Here is a 27,500-nt window from a genome sequence, read left to right on the forward strand (position 1 = left end):
AGAGTAGACCTATCAATCATTAAAGGAACAAAGTACATTTTGTGACATATATGTTCCTGACTTATTTATTTCTAACAGTTCTACATCCCTTCGCTCTGTAGAGTGTTTCTGTATGAACTATTTCTCAGACCAACTTTAGTCATCTCCTTTTACACTAATAACATTATAGGTCAGGTTCAGTCCTCAAACGTGCTGCTCAAGAAGAAAGCATTGTCCAACACTATAACACCCGGCGGTACTGTCTGCCAGAAAAAAGATTGTTTTACTGAGGATTGAAAAGGGGGCATTACTTCTCCTCTAAAAAATCCAGTTTTAAAAACCCCACTCAATACACTGGAAGAAGGACCAACCAGATCAGTATGCAGTCCATGGCTGATATCTTATGCCAAGCCTTCTTGACTTCCAGGCTCATCAATACTACTACTGGTCAATACTACTACTACTACTACTACTACTACTCTAATAGTATTTTGTTGCATTTATTATCATAACCTTGGTGGGGATTGGTTTCTCAATAATGTTTTGAGTGATCGAAAACCATAAGATGTCATCAGTGAGCTTGGGCAGCGGTCTGCTTATGAGTCATTATTTATGGTTTGTTGTTAAAATGTATAAATAAAGCTGTGTCCAATGCACTAAATCAAAATGTGTTTCTCTTCTTTTGTGTATGGCATAGCTTTGTGACGAGATGTTGCTTAAGGGTATCTGTGGGAACTATCGCACAGAAAAGTGCGTGGAGATTGGCGGGTTCCGCAAACTTTTCCTAAATCATGCATCATGAATTAAATGTTAAGACACACTGTGTGTACGTGATACCAAATGTTGAGGGAACATTATTTTATGATGATTTTCAGACATGGGTGCAAGTTTTCACACATCTCTTAGTGGGGTCTTCACTGTAGCCGCTATACGTGGAACACCAACGGGAAGCATATTTAGGTGACTTATTGATTCAGTTAGCTCTGGGTAGTGATTAATTATCCTGTCCATAAGCTGACTCCAGTCATTCCATAACAGTTTACACTCAGAATGCTCAATGAAGTGACCAAGTACAATTTGGTTTACAATGCAGGTCCTGATTAAATCACAATGCTAAAGAACATCAAGCAGGATCAAAGCAAATACACTTGCCAATTTCTTTCATAAGTTAGTAATGATTAAAGATAAAGTAAAGTCAGTTTTCCCCTTTTCCTTTTTAATAAACTGCTGTTTTTTATGCCTGCTTACCTTCTTATAGTTCAGTTCTTGAAGCTGCACAAGGAATAATAAACCAATTTTCTAAAGCAATTTTTAGAGATTTATAAGAGATCACAGCTGTAACAGGCATTCACTGGCACTGAGAACAAACAACTTTGCAATAATGCACATAATACTGGCCAGGGGCTATTTAATCCCAAAGCTGGGTATACAATTGAGATAGTCTCAACATGTGAGGACAGTCACTTCTACTCGTACCTGGGAATTAAGCTACATGGAGCTGTCCATCTTCTGGCGACTGGTTTTGCAAAGGGGTGGGAGATATTTATGACCGTACAGAAGAACTGGTAAGTGTGACCCAAAAATCTTTTTTCTTTTCAAATTTCTTGTAGTTTATTATGGTAATACAATAATTCAAGTATCAAAATAGTTTATGCAGTCTTATGATGATGATACCTTTTTACTTTTTAAGTTGGTCCTCAGAACTTACATCCCTGTTTATCAACGAATAGAGGTAAATGTATCAAACATGACTCCATTCTACAAATTATTTTAGTTTAGACACTTGCTATGTAATTTATAAAAAAACTGCTTCCTGGTAACAGTAATCCTTAAATTCCATTTTCATCTGAAAATTGTCAAGCCAACAATGAAAAATGTATAAGCATATTTTCAAAAGCAAACAAATCCTTAATAAGACTACCACCTTTATGATAAAGAATAAAAGGCAAAACGAAAACCTTAATGCATAGTGCTACATGTTTATACAGTTATAGTAGGATTTATACTACCACTGACAATAGGGAGATTTACTGTGAACTATAGACATACAGAATTTACCAGTTAAAAACTGCATGTTACTGCATCTCCTCTTTGCCTTACTAAAATATTTCATTTTAGAGAAAATAACTTTTGTTGTATTCAATGCTAAATACTTGCAATTTAACCACTGAGAACAACAATAGTATATTACACACAACAAGGAACCACATTTTTCCAATAGAAATGTTTTTCTGCGGAAAAAAGATTAACAGCACACAGTCTGTAAAGCAACAAGGAAAACTAAGGAGGTGCATCCAACTCAGCCAAGAGACAACAATTAATACTATGGGATTATAGGCCAACAATTTGGTACAATAGTGCTGAGTGCTTAAATTCATCCTACAGTTGACTAATTCCTTGTATCTGTGATGGATCCATAACCCTGAATTGTATACCTTTGTAACTAAATGTAAGAATGGAAACATCATCTCTAGTACTGTTGGATACTCAAAGACTTTACCAGAAGTCTGCAAACCCCAGTGAGATTACTTGTTTGGATTTTTTTACATAGGTGCTGTACAAATCATGTTGAAGGGTGCTTGGGGTGAAGCAATTGGAGAGCCGGGTGAGTCAGTGCTCCATTTCCCTTTACAGTGGCAGGGAGGCTGAAGTTAGCAGGTGTTTAGGCTGGTCAGTTTGAATATATGTTGAAAAAGTCTCCAATGGGTGCTAGGCTTTATTTTTATGATTTTGTTTTGGGTTTTTTTCACATGTAAACAAATTCACAGTTTGCTATAAATCAGTGTTCCTGAGCCCTAGAGAACTGTTTTTAAGATCCTTGAAAGTAACATAGTAACATAGTAACATAGTTCATATGGTTGAAAAAAGACCAAAGTCCATCAAGTTCAACCTATATACATATTGTGTCCCTAAGTGACATTTATGACCCTCAGTAAGAAGGTTTTATCTCTTCTATTTTTGCATATTTCTCATACTTATGTGTTTCAGATAATCAAACTAATTTTAATATTAGCCAAAGATAACCAGAGTAAATGAACAGGCATGGAGCCCATGTTCTCCAAAAAAACATTGCTGCACGCCTGAGGTTTGCCAAAGAGCACCATGGGAAAATGTTTTGTGCACTGATGAAACTAAGGATAAATTGTTCGGGAAGAACACAAAGCATCACGTATGGCATAAAAAGAACACTGCATAACATGAAAACATCATCCCAACTGTGAATTACAGTGGAGGGAGCATCATGAATTGGAGCTGCTTTCCTGCCATCAGCATGCCATCATTGAAGGGACAATGAATTCCCAAGTGGATCAAGGTATCATACAGGATAATGTGTGTTAGATAAAGACATGGAAGACTGATCATAGTGTGTGTGTGTGTGTGTGTGTTATTCATTTATTTACATTGCGTCAATACTTGTAACTTAGATGTAGATCAGATCACATTTTATGAACAATTAATGCAGAAAACCAGGTAATTCCAAAGGGTTTGTTTACTTTTACTTGCCGCTGTATATATATTAAAGGATTAACCATAATTTTACGGATTTCTATAAAGTAATTGTATAAAATAATAGCACATTGTAGCAATTGTATTACTAGTAAAGCACATAGATTACACTAAAAAGCATGGCAAATGATATTTCTAGTGTCCTTCACTTTAGCTACTAGATGATTTTCTTTCCACCTGTCTAAGATCTCTGCCTCATCCCTTATTAAAAGTTAGCAAAACTTGTTAATTAAGTCTCTATACCTAGGACTGAGAAATTAGCTCCAGAGTTTCATGTACAAACCCAACATTATCATTTTGTACCCTAATGAGAAATAAAAAATATATCTACATGTCTCAACTCGTTAATAATCCTGTTTAACTTTAAGATTTATTACACTCCTTACATTTTTTATTATCTTTATCTTTAATATGACGCATTCCTTTACCAGACTTGGTCATGTGCTAAAAGATACAACTTAATTCCACATTTTCTATAAACTGGTATTTTACATTTGAATAAGGAAGCAATTAATTTATCAAATAATCTTGTTATTTATTGTAGACATTCTGCCATGATAAGGTAATATTTTCTTTATTCGTTTCAATATACAGTATGTCCACAAATTCATGTACCATTCTGATGGTGCTGCTTGGCCACTTATGAAATGTATACGGCGAGTTAAAATCATAGACACATTAATAACAATTAATCAAGGCTTCCACGTAACTTGGCACTTAGAAATGTAATATTTGTATTGTTGTTTTATCAACCATGTGCATGTTTACTGTGGATAAAAAAATATCTTTAAATTAAAAAGGGGAATCTTACCATGTAAATGTGCATATACATCTTTATTAGAAGCAACAAATCATTGCAAATATACACTCAACAGAAAGACACGTGGGCCTTATCCTTAATGTAAACTCTCACAGATCCATCTGTATTTTTCTTTATGTAATTTGTAGAAATTGTCACAGCAGGATGGTCTACAGGGAACAAAAAAAATCTCCACCAGGGGTGTTGCACCATTCCTGCCTCATGCTGATTCTTTAAACATTTGCATACATGAATTGCATTTCATATATACATTTGAAAACCTGTATTGAACAGCCTGGTGACGGACCCTGTGGATTTTGAAATTAATGTAGCAGTGCTGACAGATTCTAAGAATACAAGGTTATATTTGGCTTTTTATATGCTGCTTAAAGTTCCTTTCTAGACAATTCCAAGAGAATTGATTATTATTTGAGCTGAAAAGGAAAATGTCCATTATAGTTGAAAGCTACTTACAAGACCGAGCCAAGACACATAATGATGATAAATATTAATTTTCATCTACTTACTGCTATAAGTGAGATGGAATCCTAGGTCAGTTTCAGACCCATTTGTGTTAAATTCTATGCACAAATGGTTTGAAGTACTATTGAGCGTTAACTTTAATAGCTCGTTTTTTGAGAAAGCTCCAAGAAGTCGTGAAGAACTGTCTTTCCCATCGTATACCTTAAAAGGGTGAAAAAGAAACTAATTATTTTAAGATCTGGACAAAGTCCTACGACAATCTATATACTAAGTTGTTGTTTATTCAGGTTAGAAAGCTGTGGTTAACTGATATATTTTTAAGTGTTAAATTTGGTAGGTCACATAAAAGATTAAAACGATTCACTTGCTGTCAAGATTTATATATTCAATTATGTTTTTGGAACCTATTTCAAATACAATTAATATTTATACCTGAGTCCATCCTTAGAGATTTCATAACCCTCAGTCTTTTTGATAATCTACTTATAAAGCCTCAAAAAAAAGGTTTCTGACATTTCAGTCAAGTGTGTCTTTTCTAAGATCATCAATGGTAGAAAAAAAGAGAAAATGTCCAGTCTGTTCCCTTCTGTCAGGTTCTATTAAAAGGAAATTGGGAATTTGAAGTTAAGCTGTCACCTTGCATCTTTGTGTCAGAGTATGAGGTGACTTTAGTTAAGGAATAAAGTATGTGAAAAAAATATACTCTCCATTTATACTCAGTTTACAATTGAAACCATTATTCCACAAAAATATAATTTGTCGCATAAAAACAATAATGTAAATATTTTATTGTTTTTATTTATGATATATAAATATATTGTGTGTTGTATTTTTTCTTAACATATTATGTTTTAGCTTGAAGATGTATTTTTGTTCAAAGGCAAGGTGTTTAATTATGCTTGTTAATGGAACTTAAGGTTTTATAGGGTGCTTTAAAAAACTTTTGGGAATTTTACTGTAATAAATTTCCCCTGAACATTTTCTGTTTTCAAATAGACATAAATCTTTATGTTAAAACAAAGCGCCGGATGAATATTGCGAAAGAGAGTAAGAAGGAGAGGAAAGGATGCAAAGAAAAAAAAATCAACAGATGTTTATAGAAATGTCCATCACACTAACAGAAAAGGATGCTGGAAGGACACAAAGAGACAAACATAACCACAACTTAAATTACTATGTATCAGAATTCTGGTGATCATCAGATGTTTTGACCTGATAACTAAAAAGATATGAGCTTTTATTATATCATCCAAAGTTCATTGTTATGGTTTTGTCTAATTTAATTTATCAAATTACCATTTTAAGTTTCAAACATTTCAGACCGCACTGGTTCTTTACATATAAAAGACCAGCAATACAAAACTCCAATATGCCTGCAAAATAGAGGCATCAGTGAAGTCCCTAAAGGAAATGATAATACCCTATTATTACTACAGATAAATGTATGCATATAAAGAGACATACTATGTGTATGAGGCGTACAAATTCACTACTCATATGTATAGATCAAGTGCAAAATATATTGTGCATTTAGAAATTATTTCAAGCTGAACATTTTGAAACTGACAAATGGCTTTTCTATAATAGAACAAATCTGCTAAGAATATTTGGACATATAGCATTTATCATGCTTTCTATTATTTTTGCTGTCTTTTTTATCATAGGATTTGCTTTTATATATATATATATATATATATATATATATATATATATATATATATATATATATATATTTCTCAGTATCTTATAAAGATCTTATATTGTATAACTATGCGTAACACTTAATGCATTAAAGATATTTGACTGTTGGTTTCACTGATTGGACATTTGCTTTTATATTGTTGTCTCTTTTATTTTTCCTTTTTAAATGATAGGCATGTCTTAGGGGGTCATATCAAATTTCTGATTTTCTGATATTAGTTGGAAATGTTAGTTTAATGCATGACTATGTCTTGCTGAATAGCCCAAAGGTTTGTCTATGTTGTCCTGCTGCATTTTTTGTACTGTATTTCCATAATTGGTGAAAACCAAATAAACATACAGGGTTTTTTTGGCTGGGACCCTGTGCTTAACCCGTTCATGATAAAGGTATGTCCAAACTTAATAAAATTAGCTTTTTTTATATTTTTAATTATATGTTTGTTTCAGCATATCGTTTATCGCACTTATTAACTTATTATTATTTTTCAAAGACAAATGGAACTTTGTTTTAATAATATTTTTATATGTATAGTACGTCATACTGTATAAATAATATATATATATTTTTTTAACTATTCTGTGGGATTTCGCTTACATTTAATCACAGCTTAAGTTTCAAGGAAAACACTGTGTGTTTCTCACAATGCAAACAATCCAAAATATAAATATAGCTAAAAATGTATTAAGGACTTAAAATCTTAGAAAAGAAAACAACCACCAATGTACTTTACAGAATGTAGACAAAACTAAACCTTAATATCAAGCAGGATGTTAAAAATTAGACAATTGTGTGAACATGAATAGCCTATAAGTTCATGTAGAAGGATATTTTCTATTTTTGTGAGTGTAAAGATGTCAATAACTGTACAGCATGACAGCGAAAATAAAGCAACTGGCCTCCCATCCTGATTAGCTAATCATTCATCAGCTTGAAATTGTTATAACTTGCTTTATAACTGGGGCAAAGATAGGTGCTGACTGTCTTAAAGGGGAAGGTCCTATAGGAAAAAAAATATTGTCCCGCTTGGTGATTGAGATTGACAGTCTCTTGATTATTACGGGCAGTACAATAAGGAGGCAATGTGTTTGTCTAGTAGATTGGGCCAAAATACCAGCACATACAAAAAGCTAATGTGCAGCTGCCTGATAACATTATATTCTTTAAAAAATAAAAAAAAGTACTATATTTTGAAAATCTATTTTTAAACTGATACTAGAATAAAAAATGCTGGTGTTCCTCAGGAAGTTAAAAGTATTTTACATCATTATCTTCTGTAGCTTGCAGTCCTTTATAAGTATAATCCAAATAGCCATACTGTGCATTAAATCTGTTAACAACCGTCAAGCTGCTTGGTGTTTGGTGACACTACCACTTTAAAGATGAAAGATGAAGGGCAGACAACGCAAAGAAATGTCACTTCTTACTGTGTACTGCATGTGCTACACTTGACCCCTTATTTTTCAACCTGAAATTATAATTAACTTAACCACTGCTATAGAAACAACTTAATATTTTTACCAACCATTAACCACTCTGCAAGTTGTTTGAAGATGTAAGTACTTGACTGCAGTTCATTAGCTTTAAAATTGATGTTGTTAGGTCATTCAGATTAATTAACTTTCACAAATATCACACACATTTTTTTTTCTTCTCATTTATACCGTATACTGGCATATCTGTTACAATTAGGATGTTACAATAAAGCTCATCATCTTTATTTTTTTCTTTAGTAACATTAGAACATTTTTTGACCATCTGGATTCTGAAGAACCCCCTCTGACTTTTAAGCATGATCAACAGAAGGGGTATAAATACAAACGCTTTATCTTACCTTAAGTATGTCTCCTTCATATAGCTGGAACGTGGCAGCCCTTAAATTAATCCCCTTTCCCGCCTGGGCCTCAATTCTGTAAATGCATTCATGGTTGTTGTCGTAATTAGCAGGGTAATTTGGGGACAGCAGAGTGCCTTCATTTCCAATAACTGTTGCTCCACATTCAGCTGAAGACAATGGGCATAGTTAAAACAAATGATTAAAAAATGGTGACTCCTAATTGCATTAAGAAATAGACTTAAAACATAAAATATATCGAATTAAACAATACATTGATTAAACATATTTGCATGGGTTCTTTTTTTATAGTGCATTTACAAAATACAAAGAAATATAAAAAATGAGTAAATCACAAGTATTTTAACAATTGTACATTATGAACATCTACCGTGCACTTAACATTTCATTTGATATATTTCCACAGATATTGCTGAATTCCAATACCTATAAATACTGAGATACTAACTATGAAAACCTCAAACTGCTTCCTTTTGTTGAAACTCCTACCAGTTCGTTGATGATGTAACTTGAAGCTTTCCTTAGGATGCCTGGATATGACATCAGACAACAAGAAGCAGTTTTAGTATGCTAATTTTACTATTGTAATTTATATGTTAATATTAAAGATGTCGGGGATTCGAGGTGAGGAACCCGTTATGCAGGATACCTCACAGCGGTGAGGACAGATGGCAATTCAGCAAGTCCAGGAATAAATAGCCAAAGCCCAGGATTGGAGAAAATAGCGTAAACGGTGTTTATTAGCCAAGGTTCAGGAATGGAGAAATCAGCATAAACGATATTCAATAGCCAAGGGTCAGGAACGGAGAAATCAGCATAAACGGTATACAAATAGCCAAGGGTCAGCAACAGGAATCAATAGAAATAATCAGCAATACAATAGAGCTCCGTTAGGCACAATAATCAGTGCTGGTTTTTAAAGCTACCACCAGGGGTCGCCCCGCCTCTGTGCGTAACGCCGTTGACGCGCGTTCCCCGCCTTCTTCATTCAGGAATCCACAAAGAGAGGTGGGGGCGCGCGCGCGCGCGCATCTATACACAGACGGCGAAGCAGCCGACGGAGCAGCAGTGAGGACGGCAGCGGTGTGGGAACTGGTGCCCGCCATTGGCGGGTACTCAGGTGAGTCGCTTCGTTGGGGTCCTTGCTGAGGACCCTGACAGTACCCCCTCCTTAGGGGAGGCCTTCCGACTCTAGCAGATTTAGGGCGGTCAGGATGGTGATGGTGAAAAGCAGAAACTAGATCAGGAGCGTGAACCTCTTTAGCTGGTTGCCAAGAATCCTCCTCAGGACCGTATACCTTCCAACGGATCAGGTATTGTAAACGCCCATGGAAACGTCGAGAGTCCAATATCTCCTTGACCTCGTATTCTTCAACGTCATCGACAATGATTGGAGCAGGAGGATCGGGGCAACGATTAGGATATGGGTTTGCAGTCCATGGTTTAAGGAGGGAGATATGAAATATGGGATGGATGGACATGGTACTGGGTAGCTCGAGCTCTACGGCCAAAGGGGATATGAGGCGAGAGATGCGAAAAGGTCCTAAGTATCTTGGACCCAGCTTCTTTGTAGGACAATCAAGACGGAGGTGTCTGGTTGACAACCAAACCTTATCACCGGGGTGGTATGCTGGAGCATCGGAACCAACGATGGTCGGCAAAAAATTTGTGTTGTAGCTGAGTCTTTCTTAGCGTCTCTCTCAGCATATCGTACGTCTTGGTAAGCTTGATGATTTGTTCAGAAACTGAAGGGACAACACATGGTATGGGAGAACCTGGGAGCATGGAAGGGTGATATCCATAGTTACCATAAAAAGGAGACATGTTGATGGAGCGATGGATGTGGTTATTGTAGGCGAATTCAGCCAAAGGTAGGTATTGATCCCAGTCATCCTGTAAATAAGTGGTGAAGCAGCGTGAGTATTGCTCTAATGTTTGGTTGGTACGCTCGGTCTGACCATTGCTCTGAGGGTGGAATGCCGTGGAAAGAGACCGTTGTATATGCAGCTGTTCACAGAATGCCTTCCAGAACCGAGAGGTGAATTGGGAGCCACGATCAGATACAATATCAGTAGGCAGACCATGTAAGCGAAAGACCTCTCGAATGAACAGAGAGGCTGTCACCGCAGCGGAGGGCAGGTGATTGGTAGGGATAAAATGTGCCATCTTGGTGAAGCGATCTACTACCACCATTATTGTAGACTGGTTGTGTGAAGGAGGCAAGTCTGTGATGAAATCTACAGTGATGTTGGTCCATGGTCTTGAGGGAATCGGCAGCGGTTGTAGAAGACCGGCGGGTCTCTTGTGCATCTCCTTGGAGCGGGCACAGGGAACACAGGAGGATACGAATGATGCTACGTCTTCCTTTACTTTAGGCCACCAGAAGGACCGTTGTATCAAATCGAGGGTCTGTTTGGTACCTCCATGACCTGCTGCAGGGGTGTCGTGGAATGACTGTAGGATCTGCAGACGGTCCACGGGTGGAACGTAGACAAGATTGTTATGATAGTAATAACCGTGTTGGTATCGCAACCTGGGAATCTCAGAAGGGTTAATGTCTCTTGAATGTTGACGCACAGAATCCCATACTGAGTGGGTAACAGCTAGGAAATGATTAGGGGAGAGGATTATGTCCTGATCTGAGGAGGACGAGGTTAAGTCATACATCCGGGATAGGGCATCCGCCTTGACGTTGCGAGACCCTGGACGATAGGTGATATGCAGTGGAAACCGGGTAAAAAATAGTGACCATCTTGCTAGTCGAGGTTGCAGGCGTCTAGCTGAACGTAGATACTCCAAATTTCTATGATCTGTCAAGACGGTGATGGGGTGAAGAGTACCCTCGAGAAGATGTCGCCACTCCTCCAGTGCTAGTTTTATGGCCAACAGTTCATGTTCGCCTATACAGTAATTTCTCTCGGCAGGTGATAGCGTTCTGGAGAAGAAGGCTACAGGATGAAGTTGCCCATCAGAGTCTTGTCTTTGGGAGAGGACAGCACCTACAGCGGTGTCAGAAGCATCGACCTCGAGTGTGTATGGTCTCTGTGGAACAGGTAGTTGAAGGATAGGAGCCGAGGCGAATCTCTCATTCAAGTAGTCAAAGGCCTTTTGGGCCGCCTCAGTCCAAATAAATCTTTGTTTTTTAGAAGAAAGGATCGTGAGACAAACAGTCTGTGTGAGACAAATGGATGAAGTCTTTAGACAGCGACTGGTACAGTTTAAGGAGCAGAACTGAAGTACACCAGTCTCCCAGTTTATGAGGGGGTTATGTTTCCTGAGCCAAGGGAGACCTAAAATGAGAGGAGACACTGGAGAGGGTACGACATCGAACTGGATGGTTTCGGTATGACCATTCCCTATATGAAGGGTCAAAGGTACAGTCTCTCTGACGATGGGACCGGTTTTGAGGGGACTTCCGTCCACAAGCTGGATAGCCACCGGGTTCCTCTTGAGACGTGTAGGGATAGTCAAAGTCTGGAGTGTCTCGACGTCGATAAAATTTCCGCTGGCTCCTGAGTCCACCATGGCTGTGAGCCGGGCTGTACCTTTAGTCCACTGCAAAGACACGGAGATAGACAGATGAGGCGATAGGTAAGGACGTCTATTGGAACTGGTATGAAGCAAAACGATCGGTTCCTTTCCCTTGGTATGACGGGCACGGAGTCTGCAATCTTTGAATAGATGGCCTGGTTTGCCACAATACATACAGAGGTTCAAGGCTCTACGACGCTCTCTCTCTTCGGTCGAAAGGGGGCCTCGAACAATACCTATTTGCATAGGCTCTTCCGTAGGACAAGAAGGGACCCCAGGATGATCCCGTGCCGGTGTCCAACTGGAACTGGTGGCCTGGCGTTCAGCTCGTCTCTCTCGTAGTCTTCTGTCAATCTGGGTAGCCAGGCGTACGAATTCTTCTAAGGATGGTGGGATAGAGGTGCGTGCAAGTTCATCTTTGATAGCCTCCGACAAACCCCAGCGAAACTGGTCATGTAGTGCAGGTTCGTTCCAGTTAGATTCTAAAGCTAGGCGTCTGAACTCCGAGATGTATTCCTCCACTTGCTGGCGACCCTGCTTTAATGCTCGCAATGTAGTTGTAGCAGAGGAGACCCTGTAGGGATCGTCATAGAGGGAATCCAAAACCTCACGAAAGGAACGCCAAGAGTCCAATATTGAACTATTGCTGTGCAATAGGTGATGCGCCCAAAGTTGAGGTTCACCGGATAACAGGGATATGACCGTGTGTACCTTGATGTAGTCTGTAGGATATGTCCGGGGTTTCAGGCGAAATTGGATCTCACACGAAGTCACAAAAGCACGATATATACTCAGATCTCCCGAAAATTGTTCCGGTAGAGGAATCTGTGGCTCAAGAGCAGTGGCACCTTCAACAACTGGAGGCGCTGTAGCCGGTGGATTAGCAGGAGCTTGTTCGGGAGGTGCATTTTGTTGTACCTGAAGGTGAAGTACCTCCTGTCTCCTGGAGCGTCTGTTGGAAGTTGGCTAATTGTTGTGTGAGAGCGGTAAGCGTGTCCGGAAATCCTGCGGGTTCCATGGTGGCTCAGTTATTATGTCGGGGATTCGAGGTGAGGAACCCGGTATGCAGGATACCTCACAGCGGTGAGGACAGATGGCAATTCAGCAAGTCCAGGAATAAAAAGCCCAGGATTGGAGAAAATAGCGTAAACGGTGTTTATTAGCCAAGGTTCAGGAATGGAGAAATCAGCATAAACGATATTCAATAGCCAAGGGTCAGGAACGGAGAAATCAGCATAAACGGTATACAAATAGGCAAGGGTCAGCAACAGGAATCAATAGAAATAATCAGCAATACAATAGAGCTCCGTTAGGCACAATAACTGAGCACTGAGTGATACTCAGTGCTGGTTTTTAAAGCTACCACCAGGGGTCGTCCCGTCTCCGTGCGTAACGCCGTTGACGCGCGTTCCCCGCCTTCTCCATTCAGGAATCCACAAAGAGAGGTGGGGGTGCGCGCGCGCGTCTATACACAGACGGCGAAGCAGCCGACGGAGCAGCAGTGAGGACGGCAGCGGTGTGGGAACTGGTGCCCGCCATTGGCGGGTACTCAGGTGAGTCGCTTCGTTGGGGTCCTTACTGAGGACCCTGACAACATCTCAAGCTTTTTTTAAAAAAAATTCCTTTAACGTGTAAGACTTCCACTAGAATGGTGTCTTTTAGGTATTTTTTAAGTACTAGTATGCTCTACCATCTGTGGAAGATTATCCATTAAGCACACTAGACACATGCGTAGCACCAGGGGCGTAACTAGATGCCTCAGGGCCCGGGTGCGAGAATCTGTTAAGGGCCCCCCCACCCCCTCACGCCCCCCCAAAAAACATGATTTTTACCCAACAATTTTTTTTCAACTAATTCAACAAATTCAATTTACATATTGAATCATAATCAAAGAAAAAGGGGCGCATGTACAAAGGGCATAATCCAGGGGTGTCCAACTTTTTTCTGCAGTGGGCCACTTCATCAGAATTGTATACGTGCGCGGGCCGCACTCATTTTTCACTGTGACAAAAAATATGGCCTTTAATAAAATATGCAGATTAAAATAAAGTAAAATGACACAAAACCTTTACTCTTCCTCTCACTGATTTCTGGGCCTTGAAAGTTTTGCGACTACAAATTCAGGATTCCCTAGATTTATTTATTTTTAGCCAAAACCGAAAATGACCCCCACCTATAAAAATACTAATAAAAACTCACATGTTTAATAAAAGTAGGTAACACGCAATTGGACAAAATTAGCAATATGACTTGGCATGATAGGAGTGTGATTGCTGTTAGGCTAGGCAACCAGTAAATGCTGGTACCTAGGCATGATGGGACTGTGCTCGCTGTGATTGCTGTTTGCAATCACACTCCTATCATGCCAAGTCAGCCAGTACATGCTGGTACAGGGTGGCTGTAAGTGATGTGCAGACCCCATACTGCTGGCAGCATCACTACACAAGGGGGGCAGCTAGCTAGGTTTCAGCATGTACTGGCTGACTTGGCATGATAGGAGTGTGATTGCTAACAGTAGTCACAGTCCCATCATGCCTAGGTTCCAGCACTTACACATCCATCCAGTAAATGCTGGAACCTAGGCATGATGGGACTCTGATTGCTGTTAGCAATCACACTCCTATCATGCCAAGTCAGTCAATACACGCTGGTACAGGATGGCTGTAAGTGATGTGCAGACCCCATACTGCTGGCAGCATCAATACACAAGGGGGGCAGCTAGCCAGGTTTCAGCATGTACTGGCTGACTTGGCATGATAGGAGTGTGATTGCTAACAGCAATCACAGTCCCATCATGCCTAGGTTCCAGCACTTACACATCCATCCAGTAAATGCTGGAACCTAGGCATTATGGGACTGTGATTGCTGTTAGCAATCACACTCCTATCATGCCAAGTCAGCCAGTACATGCTGGTACAGGGTGGCTGTAAGTGCAGACCCCATACTGCTGGCATTATCACTACACAAGGGGGGCAGCTGGCCAGGTTTCAGCATGTACTGGCTGACTTGGCATGATAGGAGTGTGATTGCTAACAGCAATCACAGTCCCATCATGCCTAGGTTCCAGCACTTACACATCCATGCTAACACACACACACACACACACACACATTTATTCATATAATCATTAATTCACAGATTCATGAGATTCACAGAGTCACGTGAACTCCGCTTCCTCTGTGCTGTCCAGAAGACCCTCCCACAAGTAAGTAGCAGGGCTTGAGGTGCGGCTCGTGTAAGATCGGTTGCCCTGGCTGCCGATCTTACGCGGGCCGCACCTCGAGGTCTCGCGGGCCGCATTTGGCCCGCGGGCCGCATGTTGGACGCCCCTGCCTTATTTAAACGTAAAAAAGATTTCGGGCGGCCCCTTGGCTTGGGCCCCCCTGCCGCCGGGGCCCGGTCGCAGTCGCGACCCCTGCGACCCCGGTAGATCCGCCACTGCGTAGCACATCCTGAGCTCTGGGGGGTAATGGATAATTTTCCCATGCACCACCACCAGCCTGCAGACTGCTACTAGTTTTCTTGTTATAGAACTATCTCTAGAATTTAATTTGGCCAAATCCAAGATATTAGGCACTGCTAACCCACAAATATACTTAAAGTTTAATCACTGAAATAAACGTAAAAACTTTTCGCATGCTATTCATATTTTTTTCAGGGTAACATATATTACAACATGAACCAAGAATTAAAAAAAATGAAATGCCAGTCCCTAAACAAATCATGCTTTAAATAACGAATATCTACCATATAATGAAAATAATAATATAAACTAATTATCTTTATTAGAAATCTCATATTAAAAACCTTATTCAGCTGACTGATAGACATTAATAAAAATTCAGGTTATGCAAAAGAATAACAGCAGGTTTTAGCTGACCTTTATGAGCAGCATCAAAACCATTAACTATTAAATCCCAGCACATTACTGCACATATTTTTAAACAAGTTATATATACCACAGTGATTGGCACATCTGGTAGGGAACTGATCATAAGAGATCACCTAAATTGCAGCAGAACTGAACCCAATTCCACTATCCATTGAACCCCTTGACAACCACCATAGCCTGGAGGTGGAGGTCTGTGGAGCCAGGGCCGGCCTTAGGGGTGTGCGACCTGTGCGACCTGTGCGACCGCACAGGGCGCCATGGTAGCAGGGGCGCCTGCCCGGGACTTAACATAAAACATCGGGGTTTTTTTGTTTGTTTTTTAAACTTTATTTAACATCATTCATGTTAAATAAAGTTTAAAAAAAACCCCCCAAAAAAACCCCGATGCTTTAATCTAAGTCCCGGGCAGGGGCGCCGAGCGGTTGCTCGTGAAGTTCTCAGCAACCGCTCGGCGCCCCTTACTCTCTGTGACTCCGTTGCGGTGCCGGCATCTCATGTTGAGCGCCGGACTATTCCGGCGTTCAACATGAAATGCCGGCACCGCGGCAGAGCGAGAAGACGGACGCCTCCCGCTCTCACCGCAGGACTCCGGCAACAAGGTAAGTGAGGGGGGCTGTAGTTTGAAGGGGCAGAGGGGGGGTGTACTTTGAAGGGGCAGAGGGGGGGTGTAGTTTGAAGGGGCAGGGGGGGGTGTAGTTTGAAGGGGCAGAGGGGGGGTGTAGTTTGAAGGGGCAGAGGGGGGTGTAGTTTGAAGGGGCAGAGGGGGGGTGTAGTTTGAAGGGGCAGGGGGGTAGTTTGAAGGGGCAGGGGGGGATAGTTTGAAGGGGCAGAGGGGAGGGGTAGTTTGAAGGGGCAGAGAGGGGGGGTAGTTTGAAGGGGCAGAGGGGGGTAGTGAGGGGGGGCGCCAGAGGAGTAGTCCGCACAGGGCGCCACAACGCCTAAGGCCGGCTCTGTGTGGAGCCATTACAAACTTACCCACAACAATTCATCTTTCATGTCATGCACATCACGTGCTACTGTGCAGCAACAGGGAATACATTGTCGTATCTTAGTTCCCAACAACAAGCAGCCTGCACATCACCGAGAACAAAGTGTTAATGGAGAGGTCTATGCGGGTTGCATCTTTACTCTCACTTGGGTATGATTGGGGCTCATAAGGAAGTTTGTCCCAGGCTACATTAGATATAAAGATAGTCCTGAAAGGAATGTAATTTAACTTATAACGACCGAGCAAACCTTACTTTTAACATAAGGGTTGCTCAATAGATTTCTTAAGAGCCAAAAAATAACTCTACTGCTTCTTTAAATCACATTTCAATTTCTTATACCGGTTACAGGAAAGAGTTAAGTATCCTATTTCAATTCCTAAATCTATTCCTTACTAGGCATCTATCCTGCATCATGGATCACAAGATGACATCAAATGCCTTCTTCTAGTGGAAAACATATGAGGGTTTCTGGCACTTACAGAAAATGTAATTAGTTATGCATAATACTAATCACCAAATATCTTACAAGAAACCTGCTGTATATTCACAAAAAGTCTTAAGTTGTTTTGTAAATCAAACCGAATGATTAACATTATTAAATATCTAGACAGGTTTTTATAATTTATTTTCCAATTATCTTGATTCTCTTACTACCACAGAGTGACAATCACGTTTCAGTGATACAAAAGACAGCTGAAATGTTTTATTTATAGAAAACATTGGTACATTCTGTGCATTTAAATTAAATTACCTTCATGTGGTAGGTACAATTTACATAATAAAAAGCATAGAAAATCAAAGAACAGTATAAGCATATGCCATCAAAGATGCCATATTTGAAAAGATTGTTTAATTTGAAGAATAGATTTTGGGTTATCTGTGACAAAACTTGTTCTAAAAAAAACATTAATGAAACCAAATTTATGTAAATACAAATATGTATATGGAAAATGTTAAGTCTTTATTATTTATTTGAGTTTTGGATATGTGTGTGTCATAATCAAAATTTATATCAAATAAACCAAAGCATTATTGAATACTAATAAAAATATTGATATGAAACACATTGAACTATAACATCATCAAGAGAAGACACACAGAATTATTGTTTGACCACTTTTAATGAGTTCATATAACAGTGGACATCAGCTCAATGTATCAGATATAACAATGAAGTTGTGCTGGACAACTGTACAGAGAGCAATCCAGGACAGTAAAAGATATATGAGATGGGACCAGAACCCACTAATGATAGATATAACTCAAGTAATCTATGACAAGATAAGGGCATCTAAGAGCGATAACAACATACATCAGGAACAATGTGCCTGGCTGGGCAAGTAATCAACAACTGTAACCACTCAAATAACCTGGCATTTTGTTTTCTCTGGTATCCTAAAAAAGAGCTTTTTTGTCTTAAGCATTTATTTCATCTTCATTCATCATTGTATCTAATAGTGCTGTAAATCAATGTTTACAAGTGGTACAATGAACACATGTATCATTTCAGAATTCACAAGTCCTCATGTGTTCTACAAGGAATATAATAATTACTTTGCTGCTATAGGGGTATGCTGTGTATTGCCCATCTCAGTGTAATTTTATGAAGATATTGCTATGCTTCTCTGTTGTCCTTTTCTGTCCTGCTAGAAGTTTTCACTTAGCATAGAAATGATTTACCCTCATGCATTAAATGGCAAGCAAAAAAAGGAATTCAAGACATAGCAGGAAAAGGATTACTTTTCTCAGTGCTGTCAGCAGGTAGACACATACATTTAAAGTATGCCTTTGCATATTATATTCATATACTGTAGCAGAATTTCCTTTTCACCATACATGAAACATTTACTAATAACATTTCATCTTCGTGTCACATACAGCTCCTCTAGCTTATTGCATACGGTTCTGGGAAAGATGAAAGGAAAGTTCTATTTATTAAAGATACATTGGCTGTGGATTGTTACCAACTACGATAAATCTTAATGATGTAACTCCTAGAGGTACCTTCTTGGGCAATATATTGCAACATTTTAGGTGCCCCTGGAAGGTGAAGGTGACTTTCTGACAAACAATAAGGCTATCTTAAAATTGTATACATTTCACTAAAACTGTAGGTGTAAGTTGCATTGTATGATTTTTAATGTTGTTGGTTGAAGTTAACTTCAGGTGAGTTGGAAGTGGAGTTTAAAATGATTTACAACTTGATAGCCTTTGACTTCAACTCCTTGATCCCTCCTACCATTTCAATATAATACAAGCATATAAAAACTAGAAATTAATCTTATGGGGGAGACCCACCAGAAATCACCCCCCCTTGGTTAATAGGAGGTTTAAGGGCCCTCAATTCATTTATTTATTTTCAGAATATATAGTTCAAGGGAAATTGAAACTGAAACCAGCAATGATAAGTAGATTTTTTTTTTTTTTAGGAATCTGGAAATGCTGTCTACATGTTTCAGACCAGAGAGTTGGCTCAGGGGTAGCTCTTCTTTTTTACCCCCCCCCTCAAGGGAGGCCTCAACGTATCACTCAAAGCTCCCCATACCCGACCACCATGCACCAACCAGATATGCTGTCACGTTGGCCTCTTGGGTGAAAAGGAAGGAAGGTAGAATAGTAAGGATACGCAGGGAAGGCTGCATGCCATTCCATCTGTCCAATTACTCTACCTCTGGGGATGATCTGTTTTGCTGTAAACACAGACATGTATACACAAAATACAATAAAACTGCATCTACTGTATATTAATTATTTTTTGGCAATGTATGGCGCTTGCATTCAGAATTGAATTCCTCTTTTCTGATCTAGTTGAGCAAGTACCACTGTTATGACCTAAAGGATATAAGGAAAAAAATCTTTTGATGAATGGGCAAATGCCTCAGGGATATTCCCAAAGATGTATTGCTTTAATAATGGTGCCAGTAGCACCAATGCCCTCTGTCTATGTGCATTTAAACTGTTTTTGTTTTAATGGTGACTTGCTCAGTTCTGTCATATTTCCCCTCTGAAAAATATGATCAAGTCATTTATGTCTCAATCTGATATTCTATTTATATACCAGAATACCAGAGGTGTGTGCATCAGGTTCTGTCTAAAACGTATGATTTAATATCAGACTTTGAAGCAATGCCAGAGGTGGCTATGGAAGGTGATTTTTTTGTAGAAGCATCAGTACAAGCAGATGTTCTTTGTAGGAATAATGGCTTGTTTAGTTCTCAAGCAACGGTAGGAATTTACTTGCAAGGCAGCTTCTTGAATTCTAACTTCACCAGATTAGATATTCAAAGATTTTTCTGAAAAAACGTTTGTAGTGTTGAGAGCCAAGGGACACTTGTGCATTATAAGGTTAATCTGTTGCTTATCTTACTCCCATTTCATTATCCAACAAGGATTTATATTCAGCTTGTTTCATTCTATGTTTACAGTAAGGGTATTGTATTTTAAAATGACGGTTTATGACGGTCTAAGGTGATTTCCTATTAAAAATGCTTCTCTGCTGACCAATTCAGCTTCCAATTCTATTCTATCTTCAATCCTTAATCTGCTATCTTCTTTCTCTGTCTGCTTCTCCGTGGACATAACCCGACGACAACTTCCACCAAAATGGTGGCACTTCGGTGACATCCTCCCTGATCCTCCAATCAGGGAAGTGGATGTCATCACAAGCGCTGCCATATTGCCCTAAGTTCACATGCCCCTGAATTTTTGGCCGATACGAATGGGCAGGAAACAAAATAGGCCAAAAGCAAACCAAATAATTTGTCAGAATTGTTTATGGCCTATTTGCACATGTTAATAGCTAGATAGACAGATACATACACTTTGTATGTTTGTTTGTATATATATACATATATATATAGAAGAAAATATAAATTTTATATATACATATATATATATATATGTATATATAAAATTTATATTTTCTTCTTTACAATGCCATGGCATATCTGTGCCTTACAATGTGTAGAAAAAATGACAATGTGTGAAAGCTATAACACTTATCAAGCAGTACATCACAGCTTTCTGGCACTATCTGAGTCATTTGAGTCCTTTGCTCTGGTCCCAGCAATAATAAGGAATGTTCATGTGTTGTAAGCACACAACTCAATTTTTCCCTTGAGAAATTCCATTATAACCTAGCCCTTATGAGACAGGAAATTGAAAAGTCAGTTACTTGTGGAAAACTATCACATGATTCTCTCAAGATAGTAAATGTACATTTATCATGTTGCAATTTTTCCACACTTTACTTTTTCTAATAATAACCAATGGATTTCTTGTTTGCTCCGGTTGCATAAAGGTCTTGCTATAATTCCTAAATTAAGAAATTAAATCTGTCAACAGATAAACCAACACCTAAATTATCCTATATAACCATCACTGCAGTCTTTAGCAAGAAAATAAGTTGCTGAGAACAGTAATGTTAGTCCAGAAGTATAAATGCGAAAAATTAGTACTGCAGTATATAATACCTTTTTTGTTGGACTTACCTTTAAATGGGAGTCCAGTAATTCATGATGCAATACTGTTTTTTGTTTGTTGGAAGAAAGTCTTAAATGGACTTATAAAAAGAAAAAAATTACTTATACGGATAAGCTGGGATTATTTTTGAGGAACCAAGCTGATGATTTACAAAAATAAAATGTTTACAGTGTATATATATATATATATATATATATATATATATATATATATATGCCAGTGTCTGCCTGCCCAGACTCAGTGCCCTATTGCTGCTGCTCCTCTTTGACCGTCCTTACTCCTTTGTTAAATTTCTATAAGATTGTGGTGGACATTCAGTCCTGCTCCCTGGGGATGCATGTGCCTATCATTTGCCACTGTCTACCTGCCCAGGCTTAGTGATCTACTACTACTGCTGCTGCACCTCTTTGACTTTCCTTACTTCGGGGGAACTGTTTTTTTAATTTCTATAATATTGTAGAAATTGAGTCTTGCTCCACTGGGCTGCATGTGCCTATTATCTGAAAATGTCTGCCTGCGCAGGCCCATTGCTCCACTACTACTGCTGCAAGTTTTTTATCGTACTATCCTTGGGGGAACCTTTTTTTCTATAATGAAAGTTGAGTCCAGAAGGTGTCATGGACCTCCCCCTTTTGGGAACGCCCTAGAATTTGGGAAAGCCCCCAAATTTTTCCAAGTCGAAAATAAACAGCATAATTGCTGTTAACTGAATTTTAGCTTATTTCATTGTTGTCATGTGCTTTTGATAAACAACACCAAAGTCTAATGCCCAAATTAAACAAGCACTTACCCTCCTCTAACGCTCCTTTATTCTCTTAACTCTACTATACATTATGTTGCAGGAAGAACTTGTCTGCCTAAGTATAATGTATAATTTATTCAGCAAGATGTTTATTCAAAATCTCTTTACATGTTAAATTATACATTTTATGGGCCCAGCTCAGACCTTCTTCCTGGAGAAACCTGCAAGTGTGAGCCCTTCATAATGAATAGATCCTTTAGTAAATAAAACCATGCCATGGACAGGATCTTAATGAATCACTAAATCCCGCCACAAAGCCAGTTCACATAGCTAGTCTTATTGTCAGGCTATTCAGGCAGTAGCCTGTAGTATTTGGCCTTTGGGGAGAAGTGTCATTTGTCACCCCAGAAAATGTCACCAATGCGTGTAAATAGTTCTGGCATCAAACAGGGGTACAAATGAAGCCCGTGGAACAGATGACATCACAATAACTATGCCTACATTGACTATCTGGCTTTAAAAAAAACAAAAAACATGATGTATGGTGGGCAACAGAGAGGCTTCGTGTCTGGGGTGTTATCTGGCCATGGACCAGCCCTTCCAGTTCACCAGAAAAATCTGCTAAGGATCATCTTTCTAAAGGTAAATATAAAATTAAAATTATATAAAAATTATTTTTGTCAGTCCAATATGCAATATCCTAAACTACATCTTAGTTAGTTGTTAATCATTTTCTGTTAATGCCAATGTACTAAATGTATTACAAGTCCGAAAATAGTTTTAAACACATTTTTTGTTTTGTATTGGGCTCATTTGTTTTAGGACAAGATTTATTCAGAAACAAAGTTGTTGCCCAAAAAACATCTCACTTTCTCTTTCTGTGTCCCCAAGTCCTGTCTGTGCCCCCTGCACTCTCCCCCTGCCTTGTATCTGCCCCCACCTGCTCATTTACCTTCTCCAGCTGTTTTCTGCTCTTCTCTGATCTCTCTCTGGGCAGATGCATGAGTCCATGCCAACAGAGAGCGGGGAGCAGGAGGAGGGAGGAAGTGTGAGTCAGTGTCTTGCTTCAGAGGAAAAGGGTTCCATATTAATTATGCTCCCACAAAGATTTTTAAACTGGAATAACATTTTACTAAATATAAGGAATACTTACTTTGATGAGAGATTGGTGGATATGTGGAACAGTCTCTCAGCAGGAGAAGTTGAGGTCCACATAACCCTTGAGATTTGTACTTTTATTTAATGTAATAAAGTCTTAGTTATTATAAGCAAGATTTACTTTACTGAAGGGGTCGTGAGTTTGTGGAACAATCTCCCAGCAGAATTAACTTGGGGTCCACAGGTCCCCTGTGATTTTTATTTTTCTGTTCCTCATTTTAGTTCTTCTCTGTTATAAGTTGGTGTTTCGGTTGAGAATTTACATTATATTCTTAAAAGTTTAGTTTAAGAGTAATCTGAGGTAGGGTTCTTTCAGTATAGATATCTCTGGCATTGCAATGGTTAACTATAGTCTATATTTGGTAATTCTTAATAAGCAGCACATGTAAGATTTATTTGACTTTATTTAAATGTTAATAATAGAAAAAGTAGCATCTTGTAATTACTGGTCCTTCCTCATTGTGGGAGATCGGTAGCAACGCACAAAATAGGCAATTTTTGTTAAAAAAAATAAATCCCACGACTTTGTACTAATCCGAATGCACCTCTACTATATACTGCATTTCAGCTCCTTCTGTACAGATTAATTTAAAAAAATGTAATAGTGAGTGATAATTGATACAGAGGAAATGCGTAAATGTACTGAAGTTTAGCTGCAGTAAATTACAAGGTAGCTATAGATTATTGTAATAAAATATACATAGATAATGTCGAGATTGCTTTTTATGGCTGTGATAACTATGAAGTGTTCGTTTAAGTAAATTGTATAAAACACTATACAATACAGGTCATATCCCTTATGCCCCAGTAAATTTATTTCAGATAAAGATTTCACTTTAGTAAGTCACTTCACTAATTAAGGTGATACATGGGTCATGCACTATTTTGAAACTAAGTATCTATTGATTTTTCCTTCACCTTCTCCATTCTTAACAGAGGTATTCATTTGTATGCAGTCAAAATAAAACCAAAGTGATGTCTAAGGAACAACAAAAAGTAGGTGAATGAAGCTGTTTTAACAATTGCATGATTTGGTATTTGCTTTTCCACACTTCTTCATTGGCAGAAGGCAGATTTTTTAATTCCAGTATGTCATTAAAAAAAAATCACTTATTATTTGGATAGCATTGAAATTAGAACTAGCCCAACAAGAACTAAATCAGCAACCACGTGGTCATTATTTGTATCAAGAGGAATAAGATGATTTTATCTTCCATGTCATTTTATTTAAAAACACCTGTTAATAAACTACACAGATCTTAATGAACAACTGAACAAATCATCTGACTCTGAAACACAGCGGCCCTGTACAATTTATTAAGTTTAAAAAAGCATTTAAAATTGTAAAAATGCATCAGAACCAACAAAGAAAAAAAAATATGAAACATACCAGTTTTTACTGACTGCTGCTGTTGTGAGAATGTGGACATGCTATCGTAGCCAGCTATCATAGCCACTTTAATGCACGTGACAGCTTAGAAGTCCATTTATCCTTAGGTGATATCTGTCCTTTAAACGCATTTGGGCAACTATGCAGAATCATCCTATACTGTATGCATTTGTCCCTTTGTCCATCCCCCAGTTATTTGTCATGTGATATACCTATTACCAGTCATTTACATCACTGCCCTATGCTCATGAATGGAAAGCCTTCCCATTGATTTTAATAGCATCTCTTCTCTACTGATTGGCTGCTTAAAGGTCCTAGGTTAGACCATCATGGTTATAATTACTCACAGCTCACTTGTAAAACCATTGGTTATACATGTTCAATAAAGAAGCACAATAAAATCTTAATAATCAGTACAGATTTCAAATGAAAACTCAAAAAGGATGTGCACCAATCACAAAACCAATATACACATTAGCTTTGAATGATTAAATTGGCCCATTAAGTAGTTTGTAGTGGCATATTCATCACCTCTTACATTTAATATGCAGTTACAGTAGAAGGGAAAATACCATCAATGCTTATGATTATTTTAAAGCACTAAAGAAAATTTGGGTTGGCTTTATATTCAGTAATTATCTCTAGAATCTATGGTTCAACAAATTGTTAGTATTAAGCAGTGTTAAGCCAGGACTGTTTAATATTTGATGAATGAAATGAAAGCATGTGACCACCTACCCACACACCTTGGAAGAGGTGTACTCCAAACTTTCCGACCACCACCCAAGCAGGTAAGCTTATTTGCGCCTTCCAGACGATATCCAGGGAAACAAGTAAAAGTTAAAGAGTCCCCAACTCTGAAATGAAATCCAATTCTTCTACTGTAAGCTGGGACACCTGGATCTTCACATGGCTCCAAGTCATACTCTGCACAAATGATACAAAATATAGACAGCCTGATATATATATATATTTGGTCAAAGAAAAAAAATAATGTATGAATGAAAAAGTAAAACTCAGCAGCACCTGCACAAGGTGGAAATTGTTTTTTTAAATATACTGTTGCTGAGCCTCATTCCAGGTAATTTTCAGCCATCATATGCATTGTTTCACCTTTAAATTAACTTTTTTGTCCCATGTAAATGTGCATAGGTGTTCATCAGAACTCATCTCTGTTTGCACTGTTTCCTCCTTGACTTGCAGATTATGCATTTTCATGTATCTCCTGCTTATCATAATGCACGTTTCGTATACTCCCCACCAGCCAGCTCCAGTACTGGATGGCATAACATTTTCAGGTGGTCTTACAAGACAGGTAGAGAGTGCATATGAAGGCACTTTAATGTGCTGTAATGGGGCTGTTCATTAGACTAAAATTGGTATACAGTATCACTCATATTTATATAATTAACTTTCAACTGAAATAGATAGAGATTGAATGCAGTTCAATATAGACGAGTAAAGAAACAGAACCACTCTCATTCATTCATGCATTGCAGGGCTACTTGGCCCCTTGAAAATGTAGACCTGGTTTTGGGCAAACTCCCTTCAAACTGTATAGGTAAGCATGATGTCTCTGGCAATAGAATAAGGAATGTTAGTATTTCTGTACAACTTTTTGACAAGGAATAAAAAATTGAGCACCTATTTTCTCTTTAATATGCATGTGGCATGCCAAGGCATTATGTCCATCCAAGTATCTGGTTAGCAGGTCTTATTGTACATGCTTGGTTGATAAGTTGAGGTTTTAACAATAAACACTGATTTACTATACCTTGTGTACAACGTGTGTGGTCTGTTTCATAAAATTTCACACACCCTGTCTGAGATTGAATGATCTACTTTCATTACTTCATCTTCTTTACTTATTCACAAAAACGTTGTCAATGACAAATCACGTTCTTCAAATGTTATTTTTTTTTACCTGAAAACGTAATGTTAAAGCCTTCATATGAGATGGAAAAGTCAGATATAAAGCGAAGCTGAGCTGTAAAATTCCCAAAAAGCCCAGCTTTTATAGTCTGTGGTAAGACTGACCCGGTCAATCTGGCAACTGGATGAGTAAAGCTGCCGTCTTCTGTTATTAACAAATAGTCGTGGGAACTTTCAAGGTGGAAAGTGTGAAACATTAGCTGTACACCTACAGGAAATAAGGAATAACACTGACATGTATAAAACTCTAAAGGAAATAAAACAGTCTCAAGAATGGAATACAAACTTGTAATATCTGTGATAATTATACCAGCTGTAAATACAACATTTGTAAAATGGAATTTCCAGATAATGTAGAAAAATATAATAAATACAGCCAACATCATTTACCATGTAAAGATATTTTTTGTTAATTGTATCTTTGTAACAATGCTAGTAATAATTGTATTGTTTCTAATTATTCATATTAATTAATTATAAAAAAAAAATCCCTGATATAATTATAAATTAACTAAAGTAAAATTATGATATGTTAGATAAAAATAATTTGATTATGCAATATTATGTTATAATGCTGGTTGTAAACTCTCCAGGATTTTGGTGCTGACCCAGCTATGTCATTCAACCAATATTATTCTGATATACACAAAAACACTCACTAACCTTTTTTTCATGTCATGTCATTTTGTCTTACCAAATATGACGGTGAATTCCGTTATACTAACTGTATGTGTGGAAGTAGGAATTCAGATTTACTAACATTTGTTTGCATACTGAAAATAAGCAGCATACATAATTCTTACCTTTCCCATGAGGGACTTCGATTGTCCATGTACAATTCAAAGAGTTAGGATAAAAATCGGGGAAACCTGGTGAAAGTATAGTTCCTGTTCTTCCATGAATATATCCACCACACAATGCTAAAATAAAGTAGATTTATGAAAGAGATTGAATTGCGCCCATCCATACGCAAGCAAAATATGATAAACACTGATCCGAACGAACTTTAAACTGACTCAGCAGCACAATAAAGAATATGTCTCATTTACACAATTGGATATG

At 38.3% G+C, this 27,500-nt stretch overlaps 1 protein-coding gene across 1 annotated transcript in view; it reads right to left on the bottom strand.

The window, feature by feature from the left end:
- Positions 1 to 27,500, bottom strand: part of LOC149302324 (CUB and sushi domain-containing protein 1-like) — a 589,437-nt gene that overhangs the window by 126,505 nt on the left and 435,432 nt on the right. The window contains exons 19-23 of the mRNA XM_089482423.1: positions 27,242 to 27,358; positions 26,431 to 26,646; positions 25,245 to 25,433; positions 8,302 to 8,471; positions 4,813 to 4,969 (exon numbers count right to left, since the gene is read on the bottom strand). Coding sequence (XP_089338549.1) covers positions 4,813 to 4,969; positions 8,302 to 8,471; positions 25,245 to 25,433; positions 26,431 to 26,646; positions 27,242 to 27,358 — 849 coding nt within the window. The remainder of the gene's footprint in view (positions 1 to 4,812; positions 4,970 to 8,301; positions 8,472 to 25,244; positions 25,434 to 26,430; positions 26,647 to 27,241; positions 27,359 to 27,500) is intronic.

The sequence above is a fragment of the Sceloporus occidentalis genome, unplaced genomic scaffold (genome assembly GCF_023333645.1).
Source record: "Sceloporus occidentalis isolate IW3139 unplaced genomic scaffold, rSceOcc1.0.p SCAF_19, whole genome shotgun sequence".
In the NCBI taxonomy this organism is placed as follows: domain Eukaryota; kingdom Metazoa; phylum Chordata; class Lepidosauria; order Squamata; family Phrynosomatidae; genus Sceloporus; species Sceloporus occidentalis.